Source organism: Tripterygium wilfordii, chromosome 21 (assembly GCF_013401445.1).
Source record: "Tripterygium wilfordii isolate XIE 37 chromosome 21, ASM1340144v1, whole genome shotgun sequence".
Lineage (NCBI taxonomy): Eukaryota > Viridiplantae > Streptophyta > Magnoliopsida > Celastrales > Celastraceae > Tripterygium > Tripterygium wilfordii.
Genome location: NC_052252.1, coordinates 15,071,324 through 15,099,216, shown reverse-complemented (window position 1 = coordinate 15,099,216; position 27,893 = coordinate 15,071,324). Strand labels below are relative to the sequence as shown.

The following is a 27,893-nucleotide window of genomic DNA, read 5'->3' as shown; positions in this document are numbered from 1 at the left end:
AGATCATGCTGGCAGCTTCAACCTCTCAAACCAACATAACAAAAACCAACAAGAAGATAATGAACTCAGAATACTAGTGGTTGAGAGGGGTTTGGTCTTCTTTGGATCGAATTCAAGAGGGCTTAATTTAAGAGGAATTGAAGAACCCAGAAGCTTCACCCATCTATGAAGGGCATCAGCCATGCATGTTTTAGGAAAGTAAGAGGTAGAGAATTAGTCCTTGTGACTTTCCTCTCCATATATATATATACATAAATGCACACCTCCTCTTCTAGGTATTTCATGGAGGGGAGGGGCGGGGGGGAGTATTTATTTATGGTGGGTTTTTGGTCTTGCTTTCTTACAGCTATTGACAATGACTCTCTCTCTCTCTCTCCAGCATTGCACATAATGTCATATTATAATTAACAATGAATAAATTAACTAAAGAAAAGAGGACCACTGGGACCTCCTATTAATAGATTCAAAAAAAATTTAATTAATTATATTATGGTCAACTAAAATAAAGTAAACCAATTTCAATAATTAAGTTATAGATTTAACATGTAAGGTTCATAAATCTTTACCAAAAGAACAGTTATATATTCATAGTTAATTAGTAATTACCATCATCGGTTAATCGAGACACTTAATTACCATATTCATGATGACCAACATGTAAATTTGACACAATTTTTTTTAAGAGAAGGTCAAAAGACCTTATTGCATTAGTCAAAAATCAATATCGAGTACCACATTCAGTGGTAATTTTCTCTAGTTAATGAGAAGACGGAACTCATCAAGACAAGACTCATCAATAAAGCAAAACAAATTAAAATATACCGGTGTCAATAATTGGACACAAATGATAAAGTTATAAAAAACAAAATGTAAACAATCTTATCTTACATTTGCTATAGAGAAACTGTTCCTGAATTGAACCCACTAATGATTTCTGAATTGGGATGATTAGGGCAAAAAAAATTAGGGTTCTTGATGTTAAATAACCTAGATTGGATTGATGATTAAGAAACTAAAATACAGAAATGTAGGTGGTCGCCATGTGCATATATAGTGAGTTATTTGGACCTACTAGAAACTGGAAATTCAATAAATCGTATTTATGTGTGTTTATTACATTATTTATGTACTTGTCCATGTTGGTGGAATCAGTTGAGGGTATTTGTCTTTAGTTATGGGCGGTTCTGTGTCTTTGTTGTTGATAACACAATGACATATAGACAAAGCCCCAAATGAGAGGCCAAGAACCTCCCACATACGCACACACATGCCTTTTAAGATATATACAAACTTCATTAATTACTAGTTAGGTTCACATCAATCACTTGGGTGATAATTTAATGATGAATCTCTTTAGGGCCAAACTGCATGAACTTGAAATATCCTAAATTCGATTTCTACTGAGAGTCTCACCCTTGTGGCTATGCACTAGATTTTGGTACAACTTATCCTGTCATCAGAGTAAGAAATTTTTGTGTGCACGAGTATGACAGCCTTACATTTCAATCCATATCGAATATTTAAAAGATAAACTTGTATGGTGTGATTCCTCATTACCAAAACAAACAAAATTTTTGTCATATGATTTTGTTTTTGTATTTTAACCCTAAAGAGAGATGATATTTCATTTCATTTGATTAAGGTCGATGTGTGTTTGTGGTTATGAATAAAGCAATCATAAAGTATTATTTATTAGTTTTTTTTCCCAATATTATATATATAATTTGTCCCACTTTGTGTTTGATTATTGACTACTTGTTCTCTCCTCTACTGTGGATAGGGTTTGCAGGTGCCTTTGTGTTTTTTAGGGTTATCATTTTTCTGTTTGTGTGGGGGGTGGTGCAGATTCAATATTAGGAGATTAGTGCTTTATCTCAAACGAAGAGTGTCTGATCATAATTAATTTTCCATTAATTAATTAATGGTTAATTTTAATTATAAAAAAAACATGTAATGCAATTAATTAATTGTCCCTTTTTTCTTTTTCTTTTTTCCTTTTTGGTTCAATTAAATCACGCGTGCCTGCACCGGGATGGTGACTTCTCCGCGAGATCCTGTTTCTCTGTAAATTGATCTTTCAATGAAATCTTCAATCACGCGTGCCCATAAAGTATAAACTATAAACGTTTTATGAATAATTCATTTATATATATACGAATAAGACAATTATATATGGAGATCCATGAGTAGCTCATATGACACTCATGTGTGTGGTATTTCAATAGAGGTCTCGAATTCGAGTCTCTTCCATCCTCTTCCCTTGTATTCAAAAAAATAAAAAAAGACTACTATATATGAATTCACAAGAGAAAACCATGAAAATCTACAACCTAGGACAAGCTTGATCTGATAAACAGTTATTCCAAGAATCTGAATTGATGCTAAAATTTATAGCTTTTGCAAATATATATATATTCAATATTTTCCTCAAAAGGCAAGACTCAAGGTCATGCAACTACACAAGATTAAGAGAGAATGAACCCTTCATAAGTGGTCGAGTTAGTTGAAGATGAATTCTTTTTCTAAGTAGATCGAAATTGAATTTCTCGCATTGATTCTATATGAGTTACCAAACTATTTCAGAAGAGTGGAGCGATCTAAGCGTACGAAATTTTTATGAATCTAAAAGCTCCATAACTTATAATGAAAAACAGGCATATCCTTGACAAATATAAGCTCTCACAAATAAGTTGGACCAAACGAAGCTAAGCTCTTCGCTTGTCCTTCCTCTGACCCTTGTGTGTAGAATAGTACAAGTCCATATGCATGATGCGTATCGCTCATTGGAAAATGGACTTTTAGGTAAGCTAATTAGGTTGTCGCATGTGATTTAGGTAAGCTACAATCATGCTGTATATAGGTCCAATGCTCATGGAATCTCTTTTGCTTTTCCTGTATGGAAAAGTTAAAGCAATTATTAAGGAGGGTAATTAGTTAGTTTGACTCGTTAATTAACTGTTTAACTTGTTTCGACTTTCGATGCTTTCTAGGATTCACGCTAAGAGAATCCTTGCAATTCAGTCGGGCATAAACTACGCCGATGACAAGTAAGATTAGGGCAAAGCTCATGAGGATATGGACTTGGAAGTGGGACAAATTCTGAGAATTAGGATTTCACAAGGAAATATACTAGCTGATTGGTTCGAACTTCATAGCTCTGGTATACCTTAAATCCTGAGATATAACCAACTATGTTATCGTGAAGTGGTTCAATCAGTGCTAACACGTTAGGCTATAACTATTTTTCCCCCTTCTCCTTAATTTTAATCTAAAATACAAAAACAGTTGAAGTGTTTTGAGTTTGAGTAATCATGGATTCAAAAGATAACAAAAAAAAATAAAGCATAAGGGACATGTCCATTAAGGGAAAGTAGAGAGGGGATTAATTAAGACAGGGTCTACAAAAGTTGAATGGGTTTTCTTCTATTACCAACACTCTGTGAATGTGTTGGGGGAGGGGGGTCCATCTCCTTAATTTTAATCTAAAGAACAAAAACAGTTAAAGTGTTTTGAGTTTGAGTAATCATGGATTCATTAAAAAAATACCAGCACTTGAGGGGAGGGGGGTTAATTTTAACCAAAATAGTAAAATACACAAAAATAAAGCATAAGGGACATGTCCATTATGGGAAAGTAGAGGGGGGATTAATTAAGGCAGGTCTACAAAAGTTGAATGGGTTTCCTTCTATTACCAGCACTTTGTGAATGGAGGCGTTTGGGGTCCATCTAATAATGTGATTATGTTTCTTTGTTTCGTATGTGTCGATCATGTTATGATTAGACACTTAATTAATGATGCTTCTAATTATAAAACCACCATGGCAAACATGTTTAGGACAAATTCACACATAAATAAGATAATGATTAAGATGCGTTAACTAGACTGACAAGTGACTGATTAACATTATCAGTATCAATTGGCTTCACACTATAGGACTTGAAGAGTTGAAGTTCTTTCTCTCCTCTTCTCCATCTTTGTTCATGTTTGGGATTATTGATAAGCTCATATATTATTTCATTTTAGTACTCTCTAAACTTGGTTTTTGTTAGATGATTGACTTTAAAAAAGACTTATTACTTTGTTTTCCTCATTTTCAGTTTTCTCGAGCACTTGGATGGTTTTTGATGAAAAATAGTCGATTTTGAATATTTTGAAGAACTGTCAATTGGAGAATGAAGCTAAGATCTTGACGAATGTTGGAGAATAGTTTGGGAATTTTCGGTGAAGCCAATTGACCTAGATTTTGAAGACAAGTTGACCTGAAATATGATCTCGGCAGAACTGCGCTACCTTTGAAGAAGTGGGTCTAGAAGATTCCACAGAATTTCTCTAGAGACGTGTGAGATAGCCCTGGAAAGCTAAGACATAAAGTTTCAATTTACATATTTTTTGAGATTTTTCTGAAGGGCAGAACATGGGAAAAACGTTCAACACATCCAGCAGTGTAGTTTCCTAATCAAAGAAGAAGTCAACCTCTTCTCTTTTTGTTGGGTTTATTGTTTTGGAAACCAAGGGTAAGTTTCCTTAGAGTTTTAGTAATTGTTGTAGAAGAAGTCTAGGGTTTGAGAGAGCTATTTAAGGAGGACTTCAGAGGATTCTCAGGGACTTTCGGAGGTTCAAACACTCGGACATTCAGCCGACTTTTCTAGGGTGTTCTCCAACCTTTCTTGTGATTTTCATTCATGACTATGTGTAACTAAACGCTTTTGTTAGGGCATGATGAAATCTTAATATGATTCTCTAGTTTGTTTATTGTTTTTATCTTTGATTGCTCTTTTGATGTTGGATTTCTAATCACTATGCTATATACTTGTTTGATTGCTTAGATGATTGGCCACCACCTAAGTTTCCAATTAAGTAATTTGATGCAAGCTCACGTAGATACCATACGGGGTTTGGGACCAGCTTCTTGTGATTAGGAATTGGGAACGCCTAGGGTAGATACCATACTCCTAAGGTTTACATGGCATGTTAATGAATTCTTGCACTTAAGGACATCTTTCATGTTCATATTTGAGTTAGATACCATAACCAAATTGCATGTGAAGATAAACGAATTAGCCTAGATACCATAGGTAATTCACGCTTTAGTGGATTCGCCAACAACATCGATTGAGTGGATTAAAGGTGAGGTAATCAACAACTAGAGATGATTATTAAGATGGATTCATTGTCCTAGTGCTTTCATAAATTTGCTTTCACAACCAAAATCAACAAGTTTGTGTTTTCTTTAATTCGTTACTTTAATTTCGTTACTTGCTATCTAAAATCAATCATCTCCCAATAATTGTTTATTTTGCTAGGTTTAGTATAGTAGTTAATCGTATTGTTTATCAAATCCTCATTGTTCGACCTCGTTCTTGCATAATCTATTCTACTACGGACTTGTGCGTTTGCGAGTATTTTAATTTGAGATTTTTGTTTGCTTATTTTAAGCGAACAAAAATTACTATCAATAATGCCACAAAAGTAACGTATATTTCTTCACATATAACCCACATGGCCAGAAGTACCCTCTCAACTCTTCAAGAAGAAGATAGCATCAATCACCATTTTAGCTAAAAAATACCTTATGGTTGACTTGTTCAGAAAAAAAAGTAGAGAAAGTGTCCATGTTTCAATAAGAATCTTTGTCTAAGCAAGCCTGTCACATGCTTAGAATAATAAAGCCAGAAAAAGAACACAACATAAAGGGAGAAAAACTAAGTATGAAAGGTTTCATACTCCAGTCTCCATCCCAATGTACATTATGATCGGCCCAAATGAAGAAGATCTTGGGCCTGACCATCGGCCCAATCGGAATGAGATACAAGCTTTCTAAATCTCAACACAATGCAAGGTTAGTGCAAGGTTTTTTTAGGTGCCAAAACCATCAGAGTTATATGCAGACGAAGAAACTTAGGATACCTGATAAAATCTTAACCAAATATGCGTGCTATGAGCAAAGGTGCAAGAAAACATTCTCAAGTAAGAATAATCTTATCAATTGACAAGGCTACTCCTACCAGAAACGGTGAAGCTGAGGCAAATTGCCTTTTCTGCCAAGGAATCAATCAATCTTCTGTACTTGCAATGTTTGCCCATCCTTGATCAGCCTGTAACTTCACAAACTCAGCCAGGAGTTTGATCTCTTCATCCTGTAAACGTTCCCCAAATGTGCATTGGCCCCTTGGCGTGCAACTTTCACCAAAACCCTTTAGAAAGACAAAAAGAAAAGACAGTTTTACCAATGCCGTCTCTACCAAGTTAACAACTCAATGACCGGAGTGTTAAATTCTCACGTAAGACTTACTGGCATTCTTCCCTTTCCATAATATGTCACGCGGAATATCTCTTCCGTTGAATCAACTCCATTTCTGCATGCATGCAACATTTCAATTAGTGTTATTAGTAATGAATCAAGGGATGGGTCACCATTCTCAAAAATACTTCAAAGCCAGATTGAACACCTGCTATTGGCAATTTGTTTATTTTCTTCAGGCAAATATTCATCTGATAACTGTTCTTGGATTAAGTATTAACGGGAAAACTAAAATGCTATTTTCACATCATCCCTCCATTTTCCCTTCTCATTTCAGAAAACTCTGTCTGTTATGTTGCTGACATCTTATTTATTATTGTAAACTACTACGTAGAATGTTCAAAACCTTTGTAGATCCTTCAAGAAGAGTGTTGCACCCTGAAAAATAATAAAAGAGAGTTTAAAGTCACGGAGGCTTTGTATGATGTGAAGATATGGGGAAAAAAATCATTGGGATTTTGTGGGTGAATTGGAGACTCACTGGTTGAATTATGTTTCCTCCACCATCATGACAGCCAATGCAAGCTTGACGAAACAATTTGGCACCTCTCTCTATCTCTATAGTTTGTCCAAGTGACACTGCAGCATGATAAAAGCCAAAAAAAAATAAAAATCAGAGAGCTCGAAGTTCTTGAAAACCTCTCTATAGCAATGAAATGTTGATACTTTTGGAAGTAGGAATAAGTAAATAACCATGTGGAACAATGGGAAAAATAAATTTCCCACCTGAAGGTTGCTTAAAAGATAAATACCTCTCTAGCTTCAAAAAAACCATTAAGGTTACCCAGATTTAGTATAAGGTGAAGGGAATTAATTTTAGAAAATGATAAAAAGGGCACATAGTAATAGAACATGGGCAAATAAATAAAAATCCAAATACAGTTCCCGTGAGAATTTGATCTTCAACATTACATGCTAAAAGCATAATTCTAATAATCCTGCACCATGCACTGAAATTCTGTAGGAAGCAACACCCCGTGCACAAGGGTTGCCATAGCGGAGGTGGGATTAGGCAAAATTACACTGGATTATCCCCAAATTGCAGATGGGTAATGGTGAAGCAACTATAACAGTACGCCGACGTTTGAACTTGTATGAAGTGAAAAAAAAAAAAAAAAAAAAAAGGGTATGCAGCTCCCGAGCACAAAACTCCCGCAGTAGGAGGGATCGGGGCAGTCAGGATGTATGGAGACCTTAACTCCACATAATACATGGTATGACTCTTTCCAGAAATTAAACATGTGACATGAAGTGAACAAAATTATAGTGTCTCAGACTCACAGCCTCATTGTTCAGTTACTCCCATGCAACTGCCCTCCTTTTTCTTGTAGGTGAATTGCTTTCCCAATAATAGTCCACTTCTGTTTTGCCTTCTTAATGAAATTCTAATCACTCTTATCCCTTTGATAGAAATCTCAATTGATCCAGAGCACCCAGTTCATCTGATCCAGACTGAATTTAGGCAAATTTCCTGACTAGAGAACCCGCATTGAGGAGACAAATTAAGCTCAATCTTTGTTTGTGTGCCAAATTTACAAACTTTATGGCAAACAATCATATAGTCCTTTCCCCAAACAATCAAATGTAGTAAAAGACCAAAAACATTTTCTTTTGGCCTTTCAAGTTTCCCCACTAAAAGACACAAAATTTTGTATGGAACAAAAGGAGGAATTTTTTTTTTTTAAAGCAGATAAAGCTAATGGATAACAGAACTAACCTGGGGTATTGGTGTATATGGGAGATAAGGCTACGAATGCAGCTATTAAAGGTGGAACCAAGCCCTCCAAGAAGCTTGCTTGTTTTTGAATCGGAGGAGTTGGGTTTCGATTTCTGCTTTGCTTCTCACTCCCCTTCGAACAACCTCCATGTTTTGAACCAGTAAGTGATGAAAACACACCCAGGCATTTTGACAAACAGAAAGAGAATTACCTTTGTCGAGAAGCAACAGATTCTGTTGCTGCAACTTGGTATCAATGTCGGAAGCGGCATATTTCTCTCTCTTTACGGTGGCAAGCGGATCTGCGAAAGCGAAAATAACCGATAACATACGAAAATAGAATAAATTCATGGATCATTTATTTGGGCCTTAATTTCAGATCCGTTTTCCACTTTAGATGTAATATGTAGAAAAGCCCAGCCCATCCCGATCTAGCGACTAGCAACTAGCAAGCTTTCGTGAAGAGGCGCATAATCCGATGCATATCAGACCACAGTAATTATGTTACCGACTCCTCCTTATCTACGTTCAATAGTTTGACCTATTAATTTAGTTCAGGACACGTAATATCAAATTATGAGATGAGATTAAGCAACCTTTCTTTTCTATTTTTAAGGCAGCGTCGATAGTGACAGCCAAAATAAGATAATACATTATTATTCCCTAATTGAGTTTTTCTTTTTTTAAAATAATCTGAGAAAATATATCGAATTTTGGATACATATATGTTTAATTAATCGATTGTTAATCGAGCCACACTCCTTGGTTATTTCCTAATTGAGTTAAGAAAATGAGGAGATATATGAAACAAATTTTTGGAGTATTAACACAGTTTTTCTTTTTCATCTACATTCTGTTATTTATTTTACCAATTTATTTTTGCCAACATTTTTTTATTTATCTTTTTTAGAAGGTAAAAAGAAAAAAAAAATATTTGCATCTGGACTGAAATTCATAATAATAAATAGTCCCTTATTTATCTGCTGTCTTCCGTTTTGCTTTTGGATACATTTATTGCTGGCATTAGCTTGACGTCTCATCTGCAAATTAAAACCCTAAAATCCACTCAAAATTCCCAAATTCACTCACCATAGCCTCGTCAGCTCTTGAATTTGCAACTTTTTTTTATTTGATTTTAATTTTTTTGTTGAATAAATTGTGGTTGGGGAATTTTTGATCGGGTATGGCGGTGTTGCTGGAGGAGATTGTGCAATCGGTGGAGTTCTGGCTGAAGATTCTGAGCAAGAAGAAGCCGCAGCCCTACGTTAACCCGGACCTCGACCCGGTTCTCCTGGTGCCTGGTATCGCCGGGTCGATTCTCCAAGCAGTGGATGACGAGAATAGCAAAGGTAATCGCGTCTGGGTTCGCTTCCTTGGGGCCGATCACGAGTTCCGCACCAAGCTCTGGTCCCGCTTCGATCCCTCTACTGGTATGTCCGAACTATATATATATTTCTTTTCTTGTTTAGAACCATATTCTGTTGTTAAGATATTGGAAACACCCAAAATTTATACAGGCAGTTTTATGTTCGTTTGCTGAGAGAAGGAAGAGGAGAATTCCTAAGCCTTTTTATTTTCTCGCTCAATGTTATTTTGGAATGTGATGATTAATTCGAGAATCGCTGAATTTTGACATTAATCAATTTCATGGCCTGATCAAATCTTCATGGTTTGGACCGAATGTTGTTTTTGATCATTCAAATGAGTTTCTGGTTAAGGCTTTAGGTACCACTAGTTTCAGCTAGTCTTGGTTGTTTACTATTTCCTGTTAATCTGCATAAATCATTAAATCGGCCTCATGAGCCCGAAACCATTTTTTTGTGTGCTTAAATTGGTGCCGCCTAAGTACAAAATAGATGAAGACGATTGCATTGGTCTCCTCATTTCAGCTTGGCTTAGTTGTTTATTTTCATGCTTATCTGCTATTAACCTAATGAGTGAGAAAAGTTATTCTTAACATCAATGCTTTAGGCTGCAAAATTATGGACCAATTTTTTGTGAGGTGGTCCATGGGATCTTGAGGTGTCGATATAAGGAATCCTTAGACTTTTATCGAGGCAGTCATATTTCTTGGAGTAAAGATTCCATATCTTTGCAATGCTGAGACATTTTGCTTGATTGCTTGTTACTGAAGTTGATCTTGCTAAACTGTGCTATTCTTTCCCGTTGAGGTTGATTTTTCATGTTCAATCAGTATATGTTTTAGAAGTTTTTGGGGCTGAATCGCTGAAGGATTATTTTGCTTATGTGAAACAGGTCAAACTGTGTCTTTAGATCCAAAAACTAGTATTAATGTTCCTGAAGATAGATATGGATTGTATGCTATCGATGTGTTGGACCCTGACCTGGTATGCATTTTCTTTCAATTCTTCTGAGCAATTTTCAGGCTTTCCTTGTAATGCTTGCACTTTATTATGATCACTTAGAGCTTTTGGGAGGGATATTGATCTAACCATATAGGGTTGGACTGAACTTCGTAATTTAGTTCTTTTATCTTAAATTGTATGGCAAGATATGTTGGTTTATCTAGTTTAAAAAATCTCTAATTTTTTTTAAATTAATGAGTAACTTTCTTCGCCTCAGCTCAAGAAAGTGTTATTCTTGAGCGACTTTGTATTCTCTTTTAAGTTGTAAGCTTTTCATTACTACTGGAAGATGCTCGCATGGGGATGCCAAATATGGCTTTGTTAAAACACTTGTAGTGCTCACAGTTTTTAGCAAAAGTATGTGATGTAGGGAATTTTTATACATAACATGGAGTGTTTGTGATGAAGTATCTTTATCCTGGAAATCACTTTTTAATTATTGGGTCATTTCTGGTAAATGCTTCATGCACCACCATAAAGGCAGCTTGTCGATATGGAATGAGCTTTTCCCATAATATCTGTAACTTTTCTATGCAAATACCTCACACAAATACTAAACAGATATAATCCGAATTACTAAAATTCCCCAAAGAAAGATGTGTATTCACAATTTTATCTAGATTTGACTCTGGAGAATATCATATACTGGATCTTAGCTAAGTGCTGCTTTTTTTTGCAGATCGTTGGACGTGATTGTGTTTGTTATTTCCATGAGATGATTGTTGAAATGCTCAAGTGGGGTTTCCAAGAGGGCGAAACTCTTTTTGGGTTTGGCTATGACTTTCGACAAAGTAACAGGTATTTGCTGAACTACAAGTCTTGTTTAAGCTTTTTTGTGTGAAAAATTGAGCGGGTGAGTAGTTTCCAGGGAGTCATATCTCTCCCTCTCTCTCGCTATATGCTCCTCCACCCTTCATATGGAGAAAGAGTAAAAACATTTTTGAAAAAACATCATCCCTACCCTGAAAGGAAGGGAAGAATGATGAAAGAAACATCCCAGCTTAATTCTGGAAGTTCATAAATTCATATGTTTAGTGAAAACTGAAAATAAATGCAATTCCTTTCCGTATGTAATATGCTCAGATCTTAAAAGCTGCAGACATCTTAGTTTATGTGGCATCTTTCATCCCTTTTTCCCCTGTATCTTGTTTCATCGTTTTGTGGAAGGCGGTAATGGTTTGATGGCATTGCACTTCATTCTTTGCATATAACCTTGGTAGCTGGATCAATTGTTTGACCTTGGTAGCTTTGATTTCGAATACCATTATTCTTACACTAAAGTTGGACCACCCTCGTGTTGGTCTTTTTTTAATGGTATTGACTTTCTGAGGAGCTTCCTCAGCTCTCACATGTCTTAAGAAGAGGGTGTGCTTATTCTTTTTGTTTTCTCTTTTAGGTTGCAAGATACATTGGAGAGGTTTGCTGCTAAGTTAGAGGCAGTTTATAATGCTTCAGGTGGAAAAAAGATAAATCTCATAAGCCATTCAATGGGTGGTCTTCTGGTGAAATGTTTCATGTGCCTGCATAGTGATGTAATCAATAGACTTTCCCCTTCCTTGGTTATTGTTCTTTCTTTTCCTGCCCCACACCCCACAAAAATAACAAAGATTGTTATTTATATTGCCATTTGGTTCTTCTTATTGCAATGTGGAAATCTCAAATTTATTGTATTTTTACAGATATTTGAGAAATATGTAAAGAATTGGATTGCAATCGCTGCACCATTCCAAGGTAAGTCACCGTATTACTATTTAGTTTAGACACTGTATTACTGGGACAGATTCTCTTGCCAGCTGTTAGACACTAGACTTGGCACCATGCGGTGGTCTGGCAAAAGGCAGGATTTTTTTTTCTTGATGGGAATTTGTTACCCCATTGTGCGTACCATCTTTAAATGTTTGGATCTGATTCATTTGACAGTTATGTGGAGGAATCATGATTTAGCTTTCACATTTTGAATTACTTTGTAATCACTTGTTGCTGAACTGTCGCAGTAAATGTTTCTATTATGTCGATTGAACAATGACAGTAAATGTAATTGAACTCTGGTTTGATTATCTTCTATTGGTAGTCAAACAACATGTTTCTTTTATTTGAAATCAAAAGGAGGAATTTTATTACGGTGGGCACTAAGTAGTGCAGCCCAAGACCAGAGTACAAGAAAGAAACCAACAGAAAATGAAACAAAATTAGAAAAGTTACATAATCAAATAACTGGTTTCCTTAGTTTAGTTGTAGTATTTTCAGCCATGAGACAACTGATATATTATGGATTTATTCAATTTTGTTTCTGAATGTGGAAATAGTTACATAAAGTTGATTCTTGTTTGGTTTCACTTCCATTGTGGTTTGGTGGCAATCTAGATTTGTTTTGACTTGCAGGTGCCCCGGGCTATATTAATTCTGCATTTCTGAATGGAATGTCATTTGTTGATGGGTGGCAGCAGAATTTTTTTATTTCAAAATGGAGCATGCACCAACTGGTATGAGCCAATAGGATTATCTTGCGATGATGATAATTTCTAGCAAAAAATTTCTTTTTCCAGTGACTTTAGGATATAGACTCACATGCAGAACTATATATGCACACGCATAAATCAATGAAATATGTGATCTTTCGTTTTTCTTTTTTATCTAAGCTGCTGAAGCCATTGACAATTTGAATGCTGTGTTATTTTAGCTGATTGAATGTCCATCAATATACGAATTGATGGGTTCTCTGAACTTTGATTGGCAACATGATCCTCGTCTGGAAATCTGGAAAGAGAGGCAAGATAGTGATGGAAATTCTCGAGTCATCCTAGAGTCATACTCCCTAAAAGAGAGTATAGAAATTTTGAAAGAAGCTCTTTCAAGTAACACGGTATGCTATGAACTTCTTGGTGAAATGAGATTATGAAGCTCAATGTGTGTGTGTGTGTGTGTGTGTGTGTGTGTGTTGAGAGTATATTGTTTTTCTTAATCTAGAAGTTCCAAAATGAAATCTAGAAGTTTGAAATAAGAGTTGAAAATTTGCTGTGTTTATCTTTTTTGTCTTTAGTACTATTTCATTGAGTGGGATTTTGGGTGTGTTAAATTTCAGCACGTCTATATGCTCTTAACAAATTGTTGATCATGTCTTTCTTTTGAGATATTTAAGAGCTGAAGTTATAAATTTCCTTTTGAGGCTTTGTTTTTTCTCCAGAATTTCCACACACAACTCATTTCAATGTCTTTTGAACAGAGTTATACTTTTATATACCACAGTTATAGGATAGACATTGACAGATCTTGATGACGATATTTTCAATATTTGTTAAAACTTAAAAGCAAAGGCATTAGAGTAACTCGGGGAGTTTACCTTTATGATAACATCCAGGTCAATTATGATGGGAATGATCTTCCTCTTCCTTTCAACTTGGAGATCTTGAAATGGGCTGATGAAACATGTGGGATTTTATCTTGTGCCAAGGTTCCTCCAGGAGTTAAATTCTTCAATGTATACGGGATCAATCTTGAGACTCCTCACACAGTTAGGTAATGCGTCTGTCAACTCTTTCCACTCTAAGTTGCAGTTATTGCCAGATTTATTATTGAAAACACACGCATGACATCTGAAGCGGGAACAACTCTACAAATTATTTATTTATGGATATTTGATATGGGGACGATGTGTTGGGTTTTATCTCTTCTTTAATTGTAGTTACTTCTTTGCAGTTATGGAAGCGAGGACGCACCAGTGAAAGACCTACAGGAGCTAAGATATCTCCTGGTACGTATGATTTTCTGAATGTTTTCCACCTTGTGATACAAAGGAAAAAAGAAAAAAATGCAGGACTTACAAGTTGGTGTCAAGCATTAATCATTTTTCTCCTTGATTTTGTAAGCCGTAGTGTGACTGGCGCAGAATGCACGATGCGTCACTAGATTACTTGCTTGTGAAAGCTAACCTGAGGATATATAATTTCAGGCTAATTATGTTTGTGTTGATGGTGATGGAACGGTTCCTGCGGAATCAGCCAAGGTTGGTGACTTTCATGGTCTTAGTCATATCTGGAGTGATGATTTGACAGATTTGCTCATAATTACTTTTACTTTTCAGCTTTAGTTGTTTGTTTTATCTTTCATGAGCTTTGCTATTAGCATTACATGCTTTGAAATTTATATTAAAGAGTGTGCATCCTTCAGCTTTGAAATTTATATTAAGGAGTGTGCATCCTTTCATATAAATTCTCAGTTAGGGCAATTGTATTCCGACTTCAATTAATGCATTAAATATGCTATGTGGACGAAATGTTGAATGAGACAGAAAAGGAAACGAGATTAAGGGGTAAATGTATGTGCTCTGCAACTCTGCAAGGGAGTTAAAATAATCAGATTGCCTCGTAAAATACGGTTATACTTTCAAATCTGTTTAATTTTTTGCCCGATCGCTTAGTAATATTTTTGAGCAAGTGGTTCTTTGTTCCTCGTTGTGGTGGCCTCCAGTTTCAAGTTATGTGGACAATGTAACGTGGAATTATCAATTATGTTACTACTGTCTCTCAAACTACTGCCTTTACTTTTCTTTTTACAGGCTGACGGGCTAGAAGCAGAAGCAAGGGTGGGAATTCCAGGTGAGCATAGAGGAATTCTTTGTGATCACCATTTGTTTAGGATTCTCAAGCACTGGTTAAAGGCCGACTCTGATCCCTATTACAACCCCGTAAACGATTATGTGATTTTACCTACTGAATTCGAAATGGAAAGTCACAGAGAGAAAGGCCTGCAGTTTACTTCTCTTAAAGAAGAGTGGGAAATCATTTCAGGAGATCCAGACGGCGACCATAACGTGGCTGATAAAAAGCCATCGGTGAGCTCAATATCAGTATCGCAAGCAGGAAGTGAAAAATCTGCACGGGCAGAGGCTTGTGCCACTCTTGTTGTTCATCCACAGAGCGAGGGCAAGCAACATGTTGAGCTAAATGCCATCAGTGTTTCTGTTGATGCTTAATATTAAAAAAAAAAAAAAAAAAAAAACTAACAAAAAAGAAACTGAGTGTTAAGGGATGAAGTTACTTCTGTAAATATGTTTGTATGATAAAAAATGTTACGTATAACGTATTTGTATATAAATGCTTATTGTGCAAATATCATGGTATTTGGCTAAGAAATTAAAAATAGATATGCTAATTGTATTTCCTCTGTGTTTTTTTTTCTCCTTTCTGGAAAGCAAATTAGATGGTGGCGTAAATTAATATTCTCCTCAAAGTTCAGGGGTCGAAGTGTAATTTCGTATAAAAAAGAACCGAATTAGTCCGATTCCTCTCCTTGATATATATACATAAAGCCTAGATTGCTTCCTGACATCGCCGTCCCTCCCACTCTCCCAGCCAGAGCTGGTATCAGTCTCTGCCATAACGATGTCGTACGACGATGTGGAAATAGAGGATATGGAGTGGAACGAGGAGTTAGAAGCTTACACGTATCCATGTCCCTGCGGCGACCTCTTCCAGATCACCAAAGAAGATCTCCGTATCGGTGAGGAAATCGCTCGATGCCCTAGCTGTTCTCTCTACATCACCGTCATCTACAACCTCGAAGACTTCATCGCCTCCGATTCTAAGAACAACCTCCAGCCTTCCAAGCAGCAGCCTGTCGCCGTTGCTTAATTTCTGCAAGTCTTTTTTTTTTTTTTTGGTTCTTTTGGGAATCAGTAAATTAAGGGTTTTTTTTTCCCTCTGTAACTGCGAACTTTACGTGTATTTAGAATTATTGATGCAATAGAGATATTGTAAACGATTAGGTGCTTGATTAGTGAATTGAATCAATTTTGCTGGAACAGAATTGCAGGAGTTCCTTTGGTTAATCTGTGTAATTTAAAGAGCATTTAGATATATTCTTCTTCCAACTGAGTACTATAGTTTTATATTTCCAAATTCATTAACACTTCGGTTGATTTGACTGTATCGATTTTTTTTTTGTTGTTGTTGCCAATTAAGAGTTAAGTCACCTCTTTCGCAGGACTGTCGTATTTGTTCTCTAATTCCCTTGTAGAAAAAAGTTGTGTGCCCATGTTCAGCTAATGTCTGTCTTTCTTTCAGGTTTAAAATCACTGCAACAAGACTCATTGAATGAGTTTCTACCTTAGGTATGTCCCAAAAATTGATTGGAACCAGAGTTCGTAGTTTAGAAGCCTGAGGAATCTGTTGAAGATGAAGTCTGAACTGGCCATTGGAGTTGAAGAAACAATGAAGTTTATAGTTGGGGTTGTATTTGCTTAGCTTCTGCATGCTGACAAGAGTACAGAAGTAGGAAGCCAGGTTTATGACTTTTAATTCAAATATGAAAGCAGTCTTCCCTTTTTTAAAAATTTATTCATCACATAGACATGGCGCATAGAATCTCATTCCTGCATTGAGGGTTTACAGAACAAAATGTGATCTCTGCTCATCTGTTTCAAATTATTTTTTCAGCTAAATGGAAAACTATAGTTTACTCTTGCTACTAGTTCTTTGGCCTGATGAGTGCACCTTTGACAACAAGTCCTTTCTTCCATACACCACCCTCATATTCGTACATAGAGATTTCCATCTCCCCAGTGCTTTCTGGTGAAGTTCTAAACTCAGCAACAGGAATCTCTAGCCATTGCCCTCTTGGCTTTGTCATTAAATTTTCTTTATGTTCTTTCTTCATTCCATTTGGGAGAATGAGTCTGAAGTTCACCGGAGTCTCCCATCCGTAGGCAGGGTCTTTCAACATGATCACAAATGCAACTTCATACAGAGTCCCTGGAGAGAGTTTTGTTGCATCAAGTCTTCCATGTACCTCGAGCCAGCATACGTTTAATAGTTCAGCTACATCCATAAATACGTCACTGCAAATAGAAACTTATTATTAGGGATTCTTGTTTGTTGGAGACCACAAAACACGTCTTTGCTGTTTTAACATCTTTTGACATATCTCACCTTTACTCCATTAGCAACAACAAAAATAAAAACTAAAAAGGGGACTGTATTCTAGTGATCAATCCTTTATATAATTACCTTGAATCCTTCTGGTAAGACCACTGCCAAAAATGCTTTTCTTCAGCCCAAGTAATCAGAAGGTCCCTGGCAAACAACATGAAGCAGTTGCTGTTGGACTTCCTTTCAACCCAGTACTTCTGCGATCAAAATTATGGGGATCGTAAGGGATCTTAGACTAGTGGTGATTAAAAGTCTAGATCGACATGAAAAACCCACAACATTAAAAATCTTGAAAATTATTTACGACAACGATTAACAATGTTGGTAAACTAATGAAAATGTCTCGTGTATATTGAAACTTGTGTTAAATATGCAACTTGCCTTTCTCTTTTGGTTTAAGAAAACTCCATTGCAGAGTTGCTCATACAGTTTGTCTGTGGAAGACCTATCAATCGGTGAATCTGCATCTCTTATGATTGCTTCATAGTTATAAGGAAGCTTCGCTTCTGCTGTTGCCTTGGCTTTGTTGGTAGAGGCCTTTGCTTCTATTTTGTTCGCCACTACGTTGGCTTTTGTTTCATTAGGTTTTACTTCTGCTGTTTTCTCCCCTGCTTTGGCTTTGGTTTCACCCAACTCTTGTTCTGTTGCTATCTCCACTGCCTTGACTCTGGTTTCATTTTTCTGTGACTCAGTGTGAGTGGGGTCTTGACTTGGCTGTGACTGAGAAGCCAAATCTAAATCCTTTGAGAAGTCTGCTCCCATCTCTTTGTAAGTAGCAACTTCATCTTCGCAGTCTTTTTATCCAATGTTGCAGGGTCTAAAGAGTCATTTTTTGCAGAATATATATGCCTTCTTGTTTTCTCTAATCTTTTTTCATGACTCTTCAGGGAATAATGATAAGATTCGAAACGGAAGTCCATCATCAAATGCGTTTACAACTCTTCGGAAAGTTGTTAAAGCATCAATGCAGTAAGTCTTTATTCCATATTCCCGAGTAAAGAAAGCACATTGGAGGAGCAACATTCATGCCTTCATCTGCATCATGAAAGGTTAGATATTCTGCGATAAGGCTTCCGTTTAGTCTTATCTTCTTTGTCGAAAGTGGCTGCGGAATTAGTGATGTTGAGCATCTTGAATTAGTCTTTTTCAGCAAGATAGAGGCAAGATGTTCTGTATGCCATGGAAAGCATAACACTCCCTCACTTTCTTACAAGTTGAAGCTTCTTTTATTCTAGTTCTTGAGCAAGCTCACCAAAACTTCTACTTGTGTGACTTTTCTGTTATTGTGAAGCAGACCTGTCTTTATTTAAAGTTGTACTTATCTGAAGATTGTCCATTGTTAAAGAGAATGTATGTACATGTCTATTAGCCTTCTGCCATTGATATGGAATATGCATTATGTAGATTATCTTTGACATTTACATCAAATTTCTGTGTTTTGATAATCCTCTTCGGACGCAGCATTAGCAGCAGTAGATTAGCATTAATCCCCAACACCTTTGTTTTGTTGGTTATAATTATATTCCTCTGGTATCATGCACTACTGTGCTTAAGCCTTGAACACCAGCTTTTTATTTAAGAGCAAAAAGATTGATTGACAAGTAAATTAACCATCACACCAGGAACAAGAACCATGTGAAAGCAACATAGTCTTGAGTAGTGAAAAAAGAGGTTGAAAGTTGAAACTAATGTACTTTGGGGTTGATCTTGATCCCTCCAAGAATAATGCCACGCTTTCACCGGTCACTTTGAGTTTCAAACATACCAAACTCCACAATCTGAATGGATTGAGCTGGCGAGGCTCTTGCAGTAGAAGTCATTGCAGTTTTAATCACATGTGTCTAAGTATGTTTCTCAAATTTAAAAAAATTTGTGGATCCCATTTGTTTGTAATTAAAATTATAGGAAAACTACAATACTTTCTAGTTTCTACTATAAGGGCCCTTTATCCCTACATTTGAATAACCTCGTTGTATCTATCCATCATATACCTCAAAAACTTTGAACCTTCATAAAATACTAATGCTAGACTTCAAGTAGAATGAATTAAAGTTGCGTTTGGTACATGAATTCACGTTACTTGCTTACACATTAAACTCTTGGTTAAGCATAAACCCCTTATGAATCACTTTAATTGTAAAGTAAGAATAATCTTGCAGTGAACATCTTAAAATCTTAATTAGAGACAAAAGTATGTAAGTTCTTTGATGAAGAACACACGCCATTCAAAAGTGCTTCCTTTGTGAAACACATTTTATTGTAATTAAGCTGAATTAACAAGAAAATCTTGTGAAGAGAATGGACAAGCTGGATTTGAGGAAAAGAAGAAGATACAAATATTGTTTTATTCCATAGTAATTTAAGCACACCATAGTATACATTACATATATATATATGTATGTATATATGTTTCCTTAATCACCATTAAGAAAATCTCAGAATGGGTACAATTTTGGCTGGTTTTCTCTTTGATCATGCTGCAAGTTCAAAATGAACTCGTGTATGAAATATGATGCTACAAATTGAAATTATTTTGGTGTTTAACAGACAACACAAAAACACACATATATATGGTCGAAACCCGAAACCCCTTTTATCTTTATCTTAAGACACTATTCTCACGATTGCATTATGAATCTCCAGTCCTCCCTTCCATTTCCCACTCCACACTTCATACAGACCAAAATAAAGTTGGCGATCTTCTGCCGTTGGTTCCACTTCTATGACAAGCTTATTGCCGTCGTGGTCCGGGATTTGGATTGAATTTGATCCAAAATCAGCTTTCTCCAGTGCTTTAATCTTTTTCCAGCTATACTTTCCTTTCCTTCCTACTTTGGCCATCATAAACACTGGACATCCATTCCAACCGAACGCGTCCGGCTTCAACGACACTGTGAAGCTAACTTGGTACTTCTTTCCAGCTTCTACTGTTGTTGAACCAGTCACTTCTAGCCAGCAAACTTGCACCAGCTCCAAGACTGTTGGCTCCCTACACAGAAATTCAGCAAATTTTGTATTCATGTAGTGATTGAAAAACTCCAAGTAGATGGAATTAAGACAAAAAAAATGAAACAGATTCTCACTCATTTTTCTTTACTAAGCGCCAATAGCGATTGTCATTGCCCCACACAACGCTCAATGCTGTTGATTTGAAGGTGATTTTGCTGCGATCTTGCTGTAAAAATAGGAGATTAGCTGATTTTCTGCATTAAAAATATTTGTTTTGTAAAGAATATATGTGTGTCATTGAGAGAAGAAAAGATCGAAGCCTTACATCCCATTCCGCTTCCTTCTGGTCTGCATCACGATGTGCCTTATTAGCCATCTTGGAAGAGTATTAGATGAAAGAAAGAATGAGATTATGAGTCCATTTTAGGCCATTTTATAGCAATGGAGGAAAGAATTTTTGCTTTGCTTCAAGGAAGGAACAAGACATGCATGGTATTAATGTCAAACCCCACAACAAGAAAGAGAAGAATTCTCACATAACAACTTGTGGAAGTAAGGAATCCAAGCATAAATGCTTTCTCTCTACTTTTATCAAATTAAAGCAACGGTCCCTAGTGTAAGAATGGTAAATCTGTCATCTGTGCTGTCATTTTGCTGGTTTCTGAATTTATAATCAAGCATTTTTGCCAGCCGAAAATCTTCCAATGTAGACGGTACTGGATGAACATTGGATGACAGAAATTAAAACGAACAAACAGCATGTTGTAAAAATATTCTCCATTTTTGTTTTCGTGGTGGAATGCTCTTTTGTGGTATAATGAGATACGCATCTTCATCAAGATCAGTGTCTTCATGGCTCATGCAGAATTTATTCGGTTTTGTCGGCCTAACTTTTTTGGAAAGTAAAAGCACAGGCTGAGGCTGAGTGTTTGAACACCACAAATAAATAAAATAAAATAAGATTCCGATATTTTGTACAGACATCCAGTCTTTTCTTTTTTTTTCCTATGACCTTGTCGAACTCTCCTAAAGGTCCACGCCCTTCTCAGGTTCTCCAACAGGCTCATGACCTCAACAGATTGGCATAGGCCCAAAGCCCCTCTAGCTCAGTACCCACGTGTCGTTGGTAGATAACGTGAGTCAGACACCTATTATTATAAATATCAAGGTCATGCCACCTTGTAAGGAATCCCATTTTGGAGGTATTAAAATTGCTCTCCATCTCTTTGCAAGATTATACTTTCTCTCACTAAAATCTATCAACCATTCCATTGACTTGATCGTGGAAGCTTCCTCGACCGACACCGACGTCTAATTTTCATCCGATGGTTCTCTTTTATAATATTTACAGATTGTCAGTGACCTCTATCGACATTACATTGATTATAGATTCTCGCATCTATAATTAGTTTAGTTGATGAGTACATACCAATTTCGAACCGTAAATTGAATAGGCTTGGAGGGTAGTAGGAAAGAGCAGAGCAAACATGAATCACAATCCCAACAATTGGTCACAAACACTTCTACTAGCAATCACACTAGTTGTATGAAAATGTACTTGGAGAGGATATATCACTGTTACTGTGACATGACATCAAAGCAAGCTTTTCTTACCACTGGATTGTGACTTTTCTATAACTTAATGCTACACTTTGCCAACCTATGACTTTGCACCATTAACACAGTTACAGTTTCTCTACATAGGAGAACAACAATGAACAGAATTACCATGAAAGGCGTTTGAGAGCCCTACTCTTGCTTGACCCCCTATGAGGCTTCATCTTTGGGCTTAGCTTTGGACCTCTCTGGTGTTTGGGCTTTGTGTTTGATATTGTCTCACCTGGCCCATTACATTTCAAAGTTAAAAGGACACAGTTCATTTGTAAACTTGATTTATTTTTCCTTTTATTTTTATTATCAAATCAGGTCACTGACCGTTTTGATTCCAACACAGACAAATACGCAAGGCAACCTCTGCCTTTGTACGCGACAAGTGAATATGCATGAATTTTTCACTCTCCTGTCATTTTCTTCTTCTTCCTTCTTCCATCTCTATCTTCTAGGAATTCTGATCTTCTTCTATCTTCTCGCAATCACAAAATCAACAGTGTCTTTCCTTTGGAATCTTCTTTATGTTTCATCAGCTGATTTTGTTTGAGATTTTTTGAATCTGTGGATTTGAGTCTTTTGTCTGGTTAATTGATGAACAAATTTCCTCACTGATCTGACTTATAAAGCCAGACATCATAAAAAATGCATTTATATTGGTTATATATGGTGATTAATTTTAGGTTCGGGTGCTTTCTATTTTGTAAGGTTTGTAGACATTTTATGTGTTAGTACCGTTTCACTATGCAATTTTTTTCAAATAGTGCACCATTTTACAGTACCACTTTGGGTACCAAATTAACTAGGATTGAGGGGAGTGTCAGTGCACCAGTGCATCGGTTAAAAACCTGTTCAGTTTTTCAACCGTAAGATTTTAAGATAAAAAATCTGACGGTTATTAATCTGACGGTTATCTTCTCTTATGCCTATTTGTATAATTTCTCTCTCTCAAAATCTTCAGACTCCTATTTGTATTCCTCTCAAAATCAAAAATCAAAAATCAGAAAGCAAACAGGAGAGAGATCGATACCTCCCTTTGAATCCTTGTCCCCAAGTCTCAAAGAAAGAAAAAGAAATGTATGATTCGATGGGGATAGAAAAGGAAACTCGTAACCACGCTTTCTTCTCAGACCAGGCTAGGCCTCTTCAGTTGAGCTAGGCGCCAGGGCCCTGGATACGCTAGCGATCAGCACATCGCATCAGATGAAGTAAAATAACGACCGTTAGATGTAAATCTTAAGATCTAACGGTTGAAAAACTGAACAGATTTTTAGCCGGTGCACTCCCTCAATCCAAGTGACTAGGACCGGCCCTGATTACGTATCATGAATGCTGACCTTAAGTGCTGTAACCAACATTTATGACATTTGACAAAACATATGTTGGTCTCAGTCCACCATTTACAGGTCCACCAAAATAAACAGGCAGTTAACATTATGGGCCCTGCATGGCCCAGAAAGGGCCCGGTCAGAGACTTAAATGACCAAGAAACACTCCAAGCAGCTGTACAAATGCATGTACAATGCAGTTGTTGTGTGCCTCCGCTGAATCTTGTGTGTTAAATTAGTTTTGTTCCTTTTCAGCAAAGACAAAACGTACGTACATGTGAGTGTCATTGATGCTAATGCTTGTTTGGTACTATTAATTATGTATTCAAATTCCGACAATAAAATCTACTCATACATACATCTCTTGATTAAGAAAATATAACAAATAAACCCTGAGGGGTAGCTCAGCTGGTAAGACCTGGACAGTTACACTGACAGGTCCAAGGTTCGAGCCCCCAAAGGGCCACTGGAGGCTTACATGGTCGTTAACTTCAGGGCCCGTGGGATTAGTCGAGGTGCGCGTAAAGCTGGCTCGGACACCCACGATAATCAAAAAAAAAAATATATATATATATATAACAAATAGCATCCAACAATATATTTTCGTTGCCTAATTATTGTTTAAAACTAGTGGTAATTTATTCATATATATAAAAGATTAATTGTCGAAAGCTAAATTAGTTGGCGATGATGAATACATATACTATGGATATATACATCACCTAAGCACCAAAACAATATGTGTGTGTATATATATATAATTACGATTAGCTTAAACTTAATCAAAAAGTGACCTCCTCAATTCATTTAGTGTGTCAATTAATTAACAAGTTATGTGACATTACATTGTGATAATCAATTAAACCTAACATTGCTTCTTTATATTTTTTTTTTATTTTTCATTGTGCTTAATTATGGTACTAAGTTGATTATTTGAACATCTTCTTGGATTGTTCCTTTTTATATCTGTCTAAAAACACATATTCAACTTGCAAGAAACAATCACTAGCATTATTAATGTGTTGAAAAGGGCTTCACCACCATGATTAATTTGGACCACAATACATGACATAACTACATCATATATATCTACCCCACTAAAAAAAATTTTAAAAAAATAATTAATTATACCGACAAATGTTTGCACAAACAAAACTCATCTATCATGTACATAACAGCACATCAGCCTCTACAGATTGGTTGTGTATATAAACAAAAAACAGCATGATCAATCACAATCTGTTTGGTTTAATTAATTATTATAATCATCAATGCATATCTACCGAAGCAACATTAATTTATGTTAAGAATAAGATTCGCAATATTTATTTTTTAATCGAGAAAAACACCATACAAGTTTGCCCTTTAAAAATCCGATATGAGTCTAAATTCGGTTCATCAAAACCACACATACAAGAAGTTTCTCACCTGTCGATAGTGCAAGTTGTGTCAAACTCAGTTCGTGATCACAATGATATTGTTTTATGTTAGGTGTAAACCAAAGTCCCACATCGCTAGACATGTGAAAGATGGTGTATTTATAAGTGTGGACAATATCTCCATTAGTATGAGAGCTTTTAGGTAAAAACCCATGAACAAATCCATATGGTTCTAGGCCTAAATCATATTAATGTGGAGATATGTGGAGTACATATTCCTAACAAATTAATGGTATTAGAGCGAGGTCCCAGACTTAGCCATGTGGAAGAAATTCAGATGTCGAACGAAGGTAGTGGGCCCCAGTTAGCTCACGATGGATATGTGTTTGAGCTTTAGGCAGGTGGTAGTGCTTTGATCCTTCGCATAAGACGTGTCTCCCAACACAACAAAATAGAGTTGACATGAATAGAGCAAGCTATCGAGGAATTCAGTGTGCTCTGGTACTTCACATAAGACATGTGCCTCCACTGCGGTGAAGATGAGTTGTTGATATCGATGGACGAGGGGATGCCGCTTGAGGGGAGGCTTCAACTAGGAGTAATGTAATCCTTGGTTCGAGGAGAGGATTGTTGGGTGTAAATCAAAGTCCTACGTCGGTTAGACATAAGAAAGATGATGAGTTTATAGGAGTGGACAATATATCCATTAGTATGAGGTCTTTTTGGTAGAAATTCATGAACAAATCCGTGTGAGTCTAGGCCTAAAATGAACAATATCATACTAATATGAAAACATGTAGAGTCCATAATCCCAACATTTTGAATAAAAATCGAACTTTGAACCTCTTAAATCGATAAGATTTGGCTCATGGTCCCGATGATATACTAGTTATCTTGTTACATGTCAAATGTCATAGTAAAGAGAAATCACATCACGAATATATTGCGATAGAAAGACAAGAAAATCAAGCTACCCAAAATATGTGTGTGTGTATATCACATGATGCAACCCCCAATAATTGACGTGGCACGTTCATTGCATTATGAAAGAAAAATGTTGGTCAGTCCAATCACTTTCACTACTTTTGAGCTTCAATGGACAATCAAAATACTGAATTAGGTTATCTTCACGACTGCCTTTTTTTAAACGGGTCTTCCAAACTTATCCCAAAAAGTTCTCTCACAAAACAAGAGAGAGGTCCCATTGATGGCTGCCATAAATTCATGAATTTGTGTGGTAGGGTTTGGTACTTGTGGCCCCTCTCACACTAAATTAAGCAAAATTTCAATTCCCTCTCTCTCTCTCTTCGATATTTCAACAATAAATTCATATTCATATATCACATCAATTAATCCGTGTATATTAAGTCATGTTTGTTGAGACAAGTCAGGCAAAAATTGTATGAAAAAAACAGTTTTTGTTACTTAGAGAGAGAGAGAGAGCAGAGTTAGTTTCTAATTAATGAATGAATTAGTCAAAATGTAGGAAGACTAAATGCCAAACAAATACTAGTCAGATTTGAAAATATAATATCAAATCAACACTTCCAATTAAGAAAAAGTTATATATATATATATATATATATATATATATATATACACACACACAACACATCAACATCATCATTATATAAGACTGGTTGGAAAAAAAGTGATAATAATGACTAATAAATACAAAATTGCACTACATGTCAGTCGTGATAGCCTCCAAAAGAGATAATATATTCCAAAGAAAAACAACATCACAAATTGTCCACATCAGTTTGCTAAATTTCCTTGTCAAACTTTTTATCATTTTCAATCTACTTTGGTTTCTCAATTATTCCTGTAACTGTATATATGCATGAGTAGAGCAACAAATTCAGTGGAAATTAATTAAACCGTTTAATTAATGCTGTACTTTCTAGGTATTTGATGCTCTACAATTCTATATCTAATAATGTAGAAAAAAATTAAATAAAAATATAATATGATACAATTCTCAACCTATTAGATTAAAATTATACTCTATTATTTTAAATGAATTACGGAATTCTCGGATCTCTTTCTCACATCATTCTGTGCTGCTAAGAAAATTAGAAGTAGAAATAGTAGAAAATATTTGATACCTATTGTGCATTTGAATACCAACTCCATAAACAGGAAAAGTCAAGCTAGATATGGGTACTTTTCCAGGAACCACCCTTAGAATTTTGTAGAAAAACCTTATGCATTTACAATCAAATTTAAAAAGAAAGAGAGCGAAGAATCAACAATCTAAATCCATTACCATTGTCTATCATGCTAGGCATGTTCATGTGTGAAACCCCCAACAACACACTTTGAGACTTCACACCCAATTTAGGTGAATTTCCACACTAAAACAGTGAGTCATGTTATAGACCATATGAGAATGTTTAATTTAGATAGTGGTGTGTCATATCATGCATATGATCTCAATTACAAACAGACTTTAATTTTTTAAAAATTTATTTTTCTTAAATTCCCACTATTATATATAGATAGCTGATTGGGTATGCTGGCTAGTTGTCTACTTCAATTAGGTCCATCATCAAAACTTAAAACATATTTTTAATACAAAGATTGATGCTTTAGTACTTAAAAAGTATTGCCACTTTACCAATCACTTCCCTTTAGTCATCATTTAGTAATCCACTTTAGGTAAAATAAAAATGCACTCCATACAAACTTTGTAATAAAGGGAGATATGTTCCATTTGATGCTTACAAGATTGAACGTTTAATAATAATTATATATATGGACTTATACATATATGTACTATGGAAATATATTGTTCATTGCAAGAAACCAATCAAAAGTGGCACTTGTGTAAAGTTATATATATTCATTTTTGGTGCATATATATAGATGGCTCCCACATTGGCCCCTTTTTTTTTTTTTCTTTTTGAGTCATCATGTATAGGATCTTCCTAGTGTTTGGCATATAAAACCTAACCTTTGAAGATATTATTAATTGTTGTAACATAAAAGTGAAAGTGGCAAGCTAGTGGCCCTTGATGCTGCAAACACTAATTTGAAAAGTAAATCTATATGCATGATCTGAAATTTCTAGGAAACCCAAAAATTATTTTGTTTTTGTCTATGAATGGTACAAAAAAGGGTAATATTATTGATGATTGAATTGTCAATTCATTCAAAGAAAATGAATGCAAGAACATGCAGCACTAATTGATAACACACACACACATATATGTATATGTATGTATACAATATCACAAGTACATTATGATACACTGATACTACTATTTGGGTTGAATTGCAAATAAATTTATAATAACTTCACCAATAATAATAGAA

General features: G+C 35.8%; 5 protein-coding genes across 7 annotated transcripts; 2 read left to right on the top strand and 3 right to left on the bottom strand.

Annotated features, from left to right (window-relative positions):
- Positions 1-5,599: 5,599 nt before the first annotated feature.
- On the bottom strand, positions 5,600-8,408 carry LOC119988598 (cytochrome c6, chloroplastic). 2 transcript variants are annotated; one of them, XM_038833689.1, is made up of 6 exons: positions 8,232-8,408; positions 8,020-8,163; positions 6,784-6,881; positions 6,649-6,680; positions 6,294-6,357; positions 5,600-6,195 (listed from the first exon to the last, which is right to left on the bottom strand). In XM_038833689.1, exons 1-6 carry the CDS (start codon positions 8,368-8,370, stop codon positions 6,055-6,057), a joined length of 618 nt encoding a protein of 205 aa, XP_038689617.1. In that variant the 5' UTR covers positions 8,371-8,408; the 3' UTR covers positions 5,600-6,054. The 2 variants fall into 2 exon arrangements, with proteins under 2 accessions (XP_038689617.1, XP_038689618.1); XM_038833690.1 differs by having other exon boundaries at positions 8,020-8,152; positions 8,232-8,373.
- A 599-nt stretch (positions 8,409-9,007) lies between these two features.
- LOC119988801 (lecithin-cholesterol acyltransferase-like 4) lies at positions 9,008-15,541 on the top strand. Its single transcript, XM_038833979.1, has 11 exons — positions 9,008-9,449; positions 10,276-10,367; positions 11,065-11,183; positions 11,782-11,917; positions 12,065-12,116; positions 12,768-12,868; positions 13,066-13,248; positions 13,744-13,901; positions 14,082-14,136; positions 14,335-14,388; positions 14,941-15,541. Exons 1-11 carry the CDS (start codon positions 9,203-9,205, stop codon positions 15,355-15,357), a joined length of 1,614 nt encoding a protein of 537 aa, XP_038689907.1. The 5' UTR covers positions 9,008-9,202; the 3' UTR covers positions 15,358-15,541.
- A 139-nt stretch (positions 15,542-15,680) lies between these two features.
- Positions 15,681-18,722, top strand: LOC119988804 (diphthamide biosynthesis protein 3-like). 2 transcript variants are annotated; one of them, XM_038833983.1, is made up of 4 exons: positions 15,681-16,666; positions 18,004-18,079; positions 18,199-18,360; positions 18,462-18,722. In XM_038833983.1, the coding sequence occupies exon 1, from the start codon at positions 15,767-15,769 to the stop codon at positions 16,013-16,015; it is 249 nt and encodes an 82-aa protein (XP_038689911.1). In that variant the 5' UTR covers positions 15,681-15,766; the 3' UTR covers positions 16,016-16,666; positions 18,004-18,079; positions 18,199-18,360; positions 18,462-18,722. The 2 variants fall into 2 exon arrangements, with proteins under 2 accessions (XP_038689911.1, XP_038689910.1); XM_038833982.1 differs by having other exon boundaries at positions 18,199-18,722.
- On the bottom strand, positions 16,676-18,079 carry LOC119988802 (protein PHLOEM PROTEIN 2-LIKE A1-like). Its single transcript, XM_038833980.1, has 3 exons — positions 17,693-18,079; positions 17,390-17,508; positions 16,676-17,220 (listed from the first exon to the last, which is right to left on the bottom strand). Exons 1-3 carry the CDS (start codon positions 18,071-18,073, stop codon positions 16,851-16,853), a joined length of 870 nt encoding a protein of 289 aa, XP_038689908.1. The 5' UTR covers positions 18,074-18,079; the 3' UTR covers positions 16,676-16,850.
- A 907-nt stretch (positions 18,723-19,629) lies between the features above and the next one.
- On the bottom strand, positions 19,630-20,743 carry LOC119988803 (protein PHLOEM PROTEIN 2-LIKE A9). The gene is made up of 3 exons (XM_038833981.1): positions 20,586-20,743; positions 20,395-20,486; positions 19,630-20,300 (listed from the first exon to the last, which is right to left on the bottom strand). Exons 1-3 carry the CDS (start codon positions 20,634-20,636, stop codon positions 19,916-19,918), a joined length of 528 nt encoding a protein of 175 aa, XP_038689909.1. The 5' UTR covers positions 20,637-20,743; the 3' UTR covers positions 19,630-19,915.
- Between the last annotated feature and the right edge of the window lie 7,150 nt (positions 20,744-27,893).

Coding starts and splice junctions, on each gene's coding strand:
- LOC119988598 (XM_038833689.1), bottom strand. CDS start 8,370: ATGAATTTATTCTATTTTCGTATGTTATCGGTTATTTTCGCTTTCGCA. Junction 6,882..8,019: donor CATATACACCAATACCCCAG/GTTAGTTCTGTT, acceptor ATCATGCTGCAG/TGTCACTTGGACAAACTATA. Junction 6,196..6,293: donor ATGGAAAGGGAAGAATGCCA/GTAAGTCTTACG, acceptor GTCTTTCTAAAG/GGTTTTGGTGAAAGTTGCAC.
- LOC119988801 (XM_038833979.1), top strand. CDS start 9,203: ATGGCGGTGTTGCTGGAGGAGATTGTGCAATCGGTGGAGTTCTGGCTG. Junction 12,117..12,767: donor AATCGCTGCACCATTCCAAG/GTAAGTCACCGT, acceptor TTTGACTTGCAG/GTGCCCCGGGCTATATTAAT. Junction 14,389..14,940: donor TTCCTGCGGAATCAGCCAAG/GTTGGTGACTTT, acceptor TTCTTTTTACAG/GCTGACGGGCTAGAAGCAGA.
- LOC119988804 (XM_038833983.1), top strand. CDS start 15,767: ATGTCGTACGACGATGTGGAAATAGAGGATATGGAGTGGAACGAGGAG.
- LOC119988802 (XM_038833980.1), bottom strand. CDS start 18,073: ATGGGAGCAGACTTCTCAAAGGATTTAGATTTGGCTTCTCAGTCACAG. Junction 17,509..17,692: donor TCTTAAACCAAAAGAGAAAG/GCAAGTTGCATA, acceptor TTTTGATCGCAG/AAGTACTGGGTTGAAAGGAA. Junction 17,221..17,389: donor TCTTACCAGAAGGATTCAAG/GTAATTATATAA, acceptor TTCTATTTGCAG/TGACGTATTTATGGATGTAG.
- LOC119988803 (XM_038833981.1), bottom strand. CDS start 20,636: ATGGCTAATAAGGCACATCGTGATGCAGACCAGAAGGAAGCGGAATGG. Junction 20,487..20,585: donor AGAAGGAAGCGGAATGGGAT/GTAAGGCTTCGA, acceptor CTATTTTTACAG/CAAGATCGCAGCAAAATCAC. Junction 20,301..20,394: donor CGCTTAGTAAAGAAAAATGA/GTGAGAATCTGT, acceptor ATTTCTGTGTAG/GGAGCCAACAGTCTTGGAGC.